The 10,277-nt window shown below is 42.4% G+C and overlaps 1 protein-coding gene across 1 annotated transcript in view; it reads right to left on the bottom strand.

Moving 5' to 3' along the window:
* Nucleotides 1-7,942: 7,942 nt before the first annotated feature.
* The window catches only part of CCT7 (chaperonin containing TCP1 subunit 7), a 94,622-nt gene continuing 92,287 nt past the window's right edge, over nucleotides 7,943-10,277 (bottom strand). Inside the window, exon 11 of the mRNA XM_053700340.1 lies at nucleotides 7,943-8,161. Coding sequence (XP_053556315.1) covers nucleotides 7,943-8,161 — 219 coding nt within the window. The remainder of the gene's footprint in view (nucleotides 8,162-10,277) is intronic.

The raw sequence follows: 10,277 nt of genomic DNA, 5'->3' as shown, positions 1-10,277 counted from the left end.
AATTGATCCTGGCTACCAGCCTGGGGATGAGAGGAAACGGTGGGAATACATAAGCTAGGTTGAAGGTCCAAGGTGCTACTAGTGCATCTACTAGGGTCGCCTTGGGATCCCTGGATCTGGACCCGTAGCAAGGAACCTTGAAGTTCTGACGAGACGCCATCAGATCCATGTCTGGAATGCCCCATAATTGAGTTATTTGGGCAAAGATTTCCGGACGGAGTTCCCACTCCCCCGGATGGAATGTCTGACGACTCAGAAAATCCACTTCCCAATTTTCCACTCCTGGGATGTGGATCGCAGACAAGTGGCAGGAGTGATCCTCCGCCCATTGAATTATCTTGGTCACTTCTTTCATCGCCAGGGAACTCCTTGTTCCCCCCTGATGATTGATATATGCAACGGTCGTCATGTTGTCTGACTGAAACCTTATGAATTTGGCCTTTGCTAGTTGAGGCCAAGCTCTGAGAGCATTGAATATCGCTCTCAGTTCCAGAATGTTTATCGGGAGAAGAGACTCTTCCCGAGACCATAGACCCTGAGCTTTCAGGGATTCCCAGACCGCGCCCCAGCCCACTAGACTGGCGTCGGTCGTGACAATGACCCACTCTGGTCTGCGGAAGCTCATTCCCTGTGACAGATTGTCCAGGGTCAGCCACCAACGGAGTGAATCTCTGGTCTTTTGATCTACTTGAATCGTCGGAGACAAGTCTGTATAATCCCCATTCCACTGTCTGAGCATGCACAGTTGTAATGGTCTTAGATGAATTCGTGCAAAAGGAACTATGTCCATTGTTGCAACCATCAATCCTATTACTTCCATGCACTGCGCTATGGAAGGACGAGGAACAGAATGAAGTACTTGACAAGAGCTTAGAAATTTTGATTTTCTGACCTCTGTCAGAAAAATCCTCATTTCTAAGGAATCTATTATTGTTCCCAAGAAGGGAACTCTTGTTGACGGGGGCAGAGAACTTTTTTCTTTGTTCACCTTCCATCCGTGAGATCTGAGAAAGGCTAGGACGATGTCCGTATGAGCCTTTGCTTTTGACAGGGACGACGCTTGAATCAGGATGTCGTCCAAGTAAGGTACTACTGCAATGCCCCTTGGTCTTAGAACCGCTAGAAAGGACCCTAGTACCTTTGTGAAAATCCTTGGAGCAGTGGCTAATCCGAATGGAAGTGCCATAAACTGGTAATGCTTGTCCAGAAAAGCGAACCTTAGGAACTGATGATGTTCCTTGTGGATAGGAATATGTAGGTACGCATCCTTTAAATCCACGGTAGTCATAAATTGATTTTCCTGGATAGTAGGTAGGATCGTTCGAATAGTTTCCATTTTGAACGATGGTACCCTGAGAAATTTGTTTAGGATCTTTAGATCCAAAATTGGTCTGAATGTTCCCTCTTTTTTGGGAACTATGAACAGATTGGAATAAAATCCCATTCCTTGTTCTCTTATTGGAACTGGATGTATCACTCCCATCTTTAACAGGTCTTCTACACAATGTAAGAATGCCTGTCTCTTTATTTGGTTTGAAGATAATTGAGACCTGTGGAACCTTCCCCTTGGGGGTAGTTCCTCGAATTCCAGGAGATAACCTTGAGAAACTATTTCTAGCGCCCAAGGATCCTGAACATCTCTTGCCCAAGCCTGAGCAAAGAGAGAAAGTCTGCCCCCACTAGATCCGGTCCCGGATCGGGGGCTATCCCTTCATGCTGTTTTGGTAGCAGTGGTAGGCTTCTTGGCCTGCTTACCCTTGTTCCAGCCTTGCATTGGTTTCCAGGCTGGTTTGGGTTGTGAAGTATTACCCTCTTGCTTAGAGGATACAGAATTAGAGACTGGTCCGTTTCTGCGAAAAGGACGAAAATTAGGCTTATTTTTAGCCTTAAAAGACCTATCCTGTGGGAGGGCGTGGCCCTTTCCCCCAGTGATGTCTGAAATCTCTTTCAAATCAGGTCCAAATAATGTTTTACCTTTGAAAGGAATGTTAAGCAATTTTGTCTTGGAAGACACATCCGCTGACCAAGACTTTAGCCAAAGCGCTCTGCGCGCCACGATAGCAAACCCTGAATTTTTCGCCGCTAATCTAGCTAATTGCAAAGCGGCATCTAAAACAAAAGAGAGTTAGCCAATTTAAGTGCTTGAACTCTGTCCATAACCTCCTCATACGAAGATTCTTTACTGAGCGATTTTTCTAGTTCCTCGAACCAGAAACACGCTGCCGTAGTGACAGGAACAATGCATGAAATTGGTTGTAGAAGGTAACCTTGCTGTACAAAAATCTTTTTAAGCAAACCCTCTAATTTCTTATCCATAGGATCTTTGAAAGCACAACTATCTTCGATAGGAATAGTAGTGCGTTTGTTTAGAGTAGAAACCGCCCCCTCGACCTTGGGGACTGTCTGCCATAAGTCCTTTCTGGGGTCGACTATAGGAAATAATTTCTTAAATATAGGGGGGGGAACAAAAGGTATGCCGGGCCTTTCCCACTCTTTATTTACTATGTCCGCCACCCGCTTGGGTATAGGAAAAGCATCGGGGGGCACCGGAACCTCTAGGAACTTGTCCATCTTACATAATTTCTCTGGAATGACCAAATTGTCACAATCATCCAGAGTAGATAACACCTCCTTAAGCAGTGCGCGGAGATGTTCTAATTTAAATTTAAATGTCACAACATCAGGTTCAGCTTGATGAGAAATTTTTCCTGAATCTGAAATTTTTCCATCAGACAAAACCTCCCTCATGGCCCCTTGAGATTGGTGTGAGGGTATGTCAGAACAGTTATCATCAGCGTCCTCTTGCTCTTCAGTGTTTAAAACAGAGCAATCGCGCTTTCTCTGATAAGTAGGCATTTTGGATAAAAGATTTGCTATGGAGTTATCCATTACAGCCGTTAATTGTTGCATGGTAATAAGTATTGGCGCACTAGATGTACTAGGGGCCTCCTGTGTGGGCATAACTGGTGTAGACACAGTAGGGGATGATGTAGTATCATGTTTACTCCCCTCATTTGAGGAATCATCTTGGGCAATATCATCTGTGGCATTACTGTCCTTACTTTGTTTGGACACTATGGCACAATTATCACATAAATTTAAATGGGGAGACACATTGGCTTTCATACATATAGAACATAGCTTATCTGATGGTACAGACATGTTAAACAGGCTTAAACTTGTCAACAAAGCACAAAAAACATTTTAAAATAAAACCGTTACTGTCACTTTAAATTTCAAATTGAAAACACTTTTTTACTGAATATGTGAAAAAGTATGAAGGAATTGTTCAACATTCACCAAAATTTCACCACAGTGTCTTAAAGCATTAAAAGTATTGCACACCAAATTTCAGAGCTTTAACCCTTAAATTAACGGAACCGGAGCCGTTTTTACATTTAACCCCTATACAGTCCCAGAATGAGGCTCTGTCTATAACTAGAAAGGCCCCCATCTGAAAAAGGTGTCCAACACAGTGCCTGCCGTTTTTCTAAACGTTCCCCAAGATTATAATACCAATAATTAGTTAGAATCTGCATAATATGCCTAGTAAAGCAATCGTTTTAGCCCAGAAAAATGTCTACCAGTTTTTAAGCCCTTTTTGAAGCCCTTTATTCTTTTATGTTTAACTAAGAAAATGGCTTACCGGTCCCCATGAGGGGAAATGACAGCCTTCCAGCATTACATGGTCTTGTTAGAAATATGGCTAGTCATACCTTAAGCAGAAAAGTCTGCTAACTGTTTCCCCCAACTGAAGTTACTTCATCTCAACAGTCCTGTGTGGAAACAGCAATCGATTTTAGTTACTGTCTGCTAAAATCATCTTCCTCTTACAAACAGAAATCTTCATCCTTTTTTGTTTCAGAGTAAATAGTACATACCAGCACTATTTTAAAATAACAAACACTTGATAGATGAATAAAACTACATTTAAACACCAAAAAACTCTTAACCATCTCCGTGGAGATGTTGCCTGTGCAACGGCAAAGAGAATGACTGGGGTGGGCGGAGCCTAGGAGGGATCATGTGACCAGCTTTGCTGGGACTCTTTGCCATTTCCTGTTGGGGAAGAGAATATCCCACAAGTAAGGATGACGCCGTGGACCGGACACACCACTGTTGGAGAAATACAGATATAATTAAACAATTCTTAACAAGAAGTGTATTATTAGCAGAGGATTGCACCCATTAGCAAAAGGATGATTAACCCCTCAATACCCAAAACGGATAAAACGGATATCAATTAAGATTTAACGCTTTTAATCACAGTCAAACACACTGTCACAGATCTGCTGTGACTGATTACCTCCCTCAAAAATGAATTTTGCAGACCCCTGAGCTCTCTAGAGACGTCCTGGATCAAGGAGGAAGAAGCAGGAAGACTGTGCTAGAATTTTAACTGCGCAACAAGGCGCTAAAACAAGGTCCCTCCCACTCCTATCACAACAGTGGGAGCCCTGATATAACTGTTTCCATGCAGAAAAATATGTTAGCCATGTGGAAAAAAAATCATGCCCAAAGCGATTTATCACCAAAGTACCTCACAAAAACGAATAACATGCCAGTAAACGTTTTATTAAAAAACAACATTTTCCAATGTCATGCAAAGTTATCACTAAGCCTGCTACCAGTCGCTACCACTGCAGATAAGGCTTAAAGGGACAGTCTACACCAAAAATTTTCTTATTTAAAAAAGATAGATAATCCCTTTATTACCCATTCCCCGTTTTTGCATAACCAACACTATTATATTAATATACTTTTTACCTGTGATTACCTTGTATCTAAGCCTTTGCAGACAGCCTCCTTATTTAAGTGCCTTTGACAGACATGCAGTGTAGTCAATCAGTGAAGACTCCTAAATAACTTCACAGGAGTGAGCACAATGTTATATATATGACACATGTGAACTAGCACAGTCTAACTGTGAAAAACTTTCAAAATGCTCTGAGCTAGGAGGCGGTTTTCAACTGTTTAGAAATCAGTTTGAGCCTAGCTAGGTTTAGCTTTTCAAAAATACCACCAAGGGAACAAAGCAAATTTGATGATAAAAGTAAATTGGAAAGTTGTTTAAAATTGCATGCACTATCTGAATCATGAAAGTTTAGTTTTGACTAGACTGTCCCTTTAAGTATTATTTCAGTTTTAACAGTATTTTCTCAGTCAAATTCTAGTCCCTAGAAAATAACTCGACTGCGCATACATTTATCAGCCTGATACCAGTTGCCACTACTGCATTTAAGGCTGTACTTACATCATACGGTAACAGCAGTATTTTCTTAGTCAATTCCATTCCCAGAAAATAAAGTACTGCACATACCTCATTTGCGGAGGACCCCGCATGCCATTCCCAGTTTCTGAAGTTACCCCACTCCTCAGAATGTCGAGAACAGCCAGTGGATCTTAGTTACGCCTGCTAAGATCATAGAAAAAAAAACGCAGGCAGTTTCTTCTTCCAAATACTGCCTGAGATAGAAAAACAGCACACTCCGGTGCCATTTAAAATAACAAACTTTTGATTGAAGAATAGATAAGTAAAAACTCCAGCTCCTCTCGCGACCTCCTTTGTTGAGGGTTGCAAGAGAATGACTGGATATGACATGTGAGGGGGAGGAGCTATATAGCAGCTCTGCTTGGGTGATCCTCTTGCAACTTCCTGTTGGGAAGGAGAATATATCCCATAAGTAATGGATGACCCGTGGACTGAACACACTTAAGAGAAAACTAGTTTACAATCGCCTAAACCACTTCCTGTCCACCAACTCCTTGCTTAACCCCCTGCAATCCGGATTCCGCCCCAAACACTCAACTGAGACTGTCCTTACCAAGGTTATGAACGATCTTCTCTCTGCTAAAAATATTGGCCACTACTCCATACTCATCCTACTTGACCTCAGCTGCCTTCGACAGTTGACCACCCCCTCCTCCTACAGACCCTTAGCTCTTTTGGCCTCTGTGGCACTGCTCTTTCCTGGTTTCACTCTTATCTTTCTCACAGGTCTTTCTCTGTGTCATTTGCCAATAACTCCTCCTCTCTAATGCCTCTGTCGGAGTACCTCAAGGATCTGTTCTGGGACCTCTACTCTTCTCCATTTATACTTCTTCTCTGGGTAAACGTATCAACAGTTATGGCTTCAAATATCACCTCTATGCTGATGTCACCCAGATCTACCTCTCCACCCCTGCTCTCTCTCCCTCTGTCCTGTCTCATGTCAGCAACTGGTATTTCTTCCTGGATGGCCTCTCACCACCTAAAGATTAACATGTCCAAGACTTAGCTCCTTCTTATCCCCCCCCTCAAGCTCTACACCGACCTGTGAATTCTCTATCCCTGTTGATGGCATCACCATTTCCCCATCGCCCCAAGTCCGCTGCCTCGGAGTTACACTTGACTCAAATCTATCCTTCACCCCCCCCCCCATATCCAATCGCTTTCTACATCCTGCCGCAACCATCTACGCAACATTTCCAAGATACAACCTTTTCTGTGCGCTAACACCACAAAGCAAATAATCCACTCCCTTGTTATTTCCAGACTTGACTACTGCAATAACCTACTTACTGGCCTTCCTCTTTCCCGCCTCTCCCCTCTTCAATCCATCCCCATACACAGCAGAATTAAAATTCAAAATTCTCACCCTTGCATACAAAGCGCTCACCAACTCCGATCCCCCCTCTACCTATCCTCTCTAATCAACAAGTATACTCCAGTCCGCCCACTAAGATCCAACAATGACCTGCTCCTTGCTTCTGCGGCTATCACCTCCTCTCATGCTAGACTGCAGAACTTCTGTCGTGCAGCACCTATCCTCTGGAACACTCTCCCTCGTGCTGTCAGGCTTTGCCCAAATCTTTCTTCCTTTAAATGCTCTCTGAAGACTTTTCTGTTCAGAGAAGCCTACTACCCAACTCAATATTCCTTTTACCTAACAACATTTCCCTCTAACTCTGCATTAACATCTTTCTCAATCTTGCAGTCCTCACCTCCTGTTTCTCAACCTCCTACTCTTCTAGATTGTAAGTTCCCACGGGAATAGGGCCCTCGATTCCTCCTGTATGCGTTTGTAAATTCTGTCCTGTCTCTTAGTCTTAGAAGTTTTATACTATTGTTTTATTTAAATGATCTGTATCCATGGACAGCGCTGCGCAATATGATGGCGCTTCATAAATAAAAGTATAATAATACACATATATATATATATATATATATATATATATATATATACACATACACACACACACACACACACACATACATATACATACACACGGAACCGCAAAGATTATATAAGTACAATAACAAGATATGAAAACAAAAACACGCAGACAGAAATTTGTACATTTATATCAAGTGCATTTAATCGTTTGCTAGCTTTTCTTCAAAAGAAATAAATACAGTAACAAAATGAATACAAATTCCGCAGTTTGTGAGGTTGACAGAAAAACACTAACAGTGCTTTAAAGGGGAAGTCTGCAGTTACTCAAATTATCTTGAAAACTTAATGTATGAAGTTTTACTTTTACCCTCATAATTTTATCCAGATGTTTTCTCTTTACATAATGGCATTTCATGGTTACTACACAAAAATTTAGGAACCATCTGTCTCAGAAACTTTCCAACTTGCTAAAAAAGAGATGCATTAAGCGTTACTGCAAGTAATATGGTACGTTTATAAATACGTTAGGATTACACGCATAAATTGTACTTCTGGGGCGGTATGATCTTATAGTGCTTTATTGTTATAACTGCAGATTTCTGGGCCCTTTTTAGAAACTTTATAAATGGGTCTTGATAATGTTGCTCCTTTTTAGCTGCATGGTCCTGTAGTACTGAAATGTGATTAAGAGCCTCACTCACGATTTCTTCTTTTTGAAGTGGAACAGTAATGGGGATTCCATCTTTCCCACTGCAAACCCAAAGGTCTCAGTCAGTGTACTGAACTTAGTGATTGTGTGGTCTCCCTCTGCCCCGGCCGGCAGGAGCACCATCTACTGTAGAACGAGGGTTCTTGATCGTTTCATCCACAGACATAATAAGGCAGGCTGCTTCAGAGGCAGCCGTCAGGGCATTGATTCGCACGATGGCTGGCTCCCATACACATGCATCAAAATTATTTGCTATGTCTTCATTGTTGATGTCAACACCATACCACATTCCACCCTGAAAAATTAACACAGAATGTAAGGGCATTTATCCAAACATTACACAATACATGTATAATACATGCTATAATGATGTAAAAAAAAAACCAAAAAAAAACTTTTGTCTTTAACAGTAAGATTCTAAAATCAAATTTACATGGACTGCAGAAGACTGGCATACAAAAACAAAATTTATGCTTACCTGATAAAATTTTTTCTCTTTCTTGACACGAGTCCACAGATCATCTAATTACTATTGGGGAATATCACTCCTGCCCAGCACCACAGTAAAGCTGTTAAATATCACCTCCCTTCCCTCTAACCCCAGTCATTCGACCGAAGTAAAGGAGAGAAAGGAAGCAACAAAGTGCAGAGGTGTCTGAAGTTTATAACATACCAACAACCTGTCCAAAAAGAGCAGGACGGGCCGTGGATTCATCGTGTCAAGAAAGAAATAAAATTTATCAGGTAAGCATAAATTTTGTTTTCTTTCTAATGACACTATGAGTCCACGGATCATCTAATTACTATTGGGAATCAATAACCAAGCTAGAGTACACAGATAAGGGAGGGACAAGACGGGGAACTTAAACGGAAGGCACCACTGCTTGAAGAACCTTTCTTCCAAAAGCAGCCTCAGCCGAGGCAAAAGTGTCAAATTTATAGAATTTGGAAAAAGTGTGAAGAGAGGACCAAGTTGCAGCCTTGCAAATCTGCTCCACAGAAGCTTCATTTTTGAATGCCCAGGAAGAGGAAACAGCCCTCGTAAAAAGAGCCATATCTTTCAGGAGGCTGCTGTCCGGCAGTTTCATAGGCAAAGCTAATACTACTATTCAGCCACAAAGAAAGAGAAGTAGCCGTAGCTTTCTGTCCCTTACGTTTCCCAGAGAATACCACAAACAGAGCAGAAGACTGACGAAAATCCTTAGTCGAGGTTAAGCTTTCAACTAAGAATACCAAAAGAACAAAAGCAAAATTGGTGATAAAAGTAAATTGGAAAATTGTTTAAAATTACATGCTCTATCTGAATCATGAAAGTTTATTTTGGCCTAGACTGTCCCTTTAAGACTCCAGGGAGGAGTAACTGGTTTGAACACAGGCCTGATCCTGACCAAGGCCTGACAAAACGCTTGCATGTCTGGGACGTCCACCAGATGCTTATGTAACAAAATAGACAAGGCAGATATTTGACCCTTTAGGGAACTTGCCAATAAACCCTTCTCCAAACCTTCTTTGAGAAAGGACAGAATTCTAGGAATCATAACACTACTCAAAGAGTAGCCCTTGGATTCACACCAATACAGATATTTATGCCATATCTTATGGTAAATCTTTCTAGTCACAGGTTTACGAGCCTGAATCATGGTCTCAATGACTGATTCCGAAAATCCACACTTGGATAAAATTAAGCGTTCAATCTTCAAACAGTCAGCTTCAGAGAAACTAGATTTGGATGAAGGAAGGGCCCCTGAAGTAGAAGGTCCTTCCTCAATGGAAGTCTCCAAGGTGGAAGAGATGACATGTCCACCAGGTCTGCATACCAATTCCTGCGAGGCCCCACCGGTGCAATGAGGATCACCGACGCCCTCTCCTGTTTGATTCGAGCAATGACCCGAGGTAGAAGAGCGGAGGAAATAGGTATGCAAGACTGAAACGCTCTGGCTGTACCTTGGAATTTATCAGTACAGCCTGAGGGTCCCTTGACCTCGACCCGTACCTCGGGAGCTTGGCATTCTGCCGATATGCCATGAGATACAATTCTGGCTGACCCCATTTAAGAATCAGGCTGGAAAACACTTACGGATGGAGCTCCAACTCCCCCGGGTGAAAGGTCTGCCTGCTCAGGAAGTCCGCCTCTAAGATGTCCACTCCTGGAATGTGGATCGCCGACAGACAGCAATTGTGGGTCTCGGCCCACTGAATGATCTTGGCTACCTCTGTCATGGCCAAGGAACTCAGAGTTCCTCCCTGATGGTTTATGTAAGCCACTGAGGTTATATTGTCTGACTGGAACCTGATGAACCGGGCCGAAGCTAACTGAGGCCAAGCCAGGAGAGCATTGAAGATCGCTCTGTTCCAAAATGTTTATGGGTAGTACAGACTACGACCGAGTCCATGTTCCCTGAGCCTTTAGA

This window comes from Bombina bombina, chromosome 2 (genome assembly GCF_027579735.1).
Source record: "Bombina bombina isolate aBomBom1 chromosome 2, aBomBom1.pri, whole genome shotgun sequence".
Taxonomy (NCBI): domain Eukaryota; kingdom Metazoa; phylum Chordata; class Amphibia; order Anura; family Bombinatoridae; genus Bombina; species Bombina bombina.
This window is presented reverse-complemented; position numbering and strand designations above follow the sequence as displayed.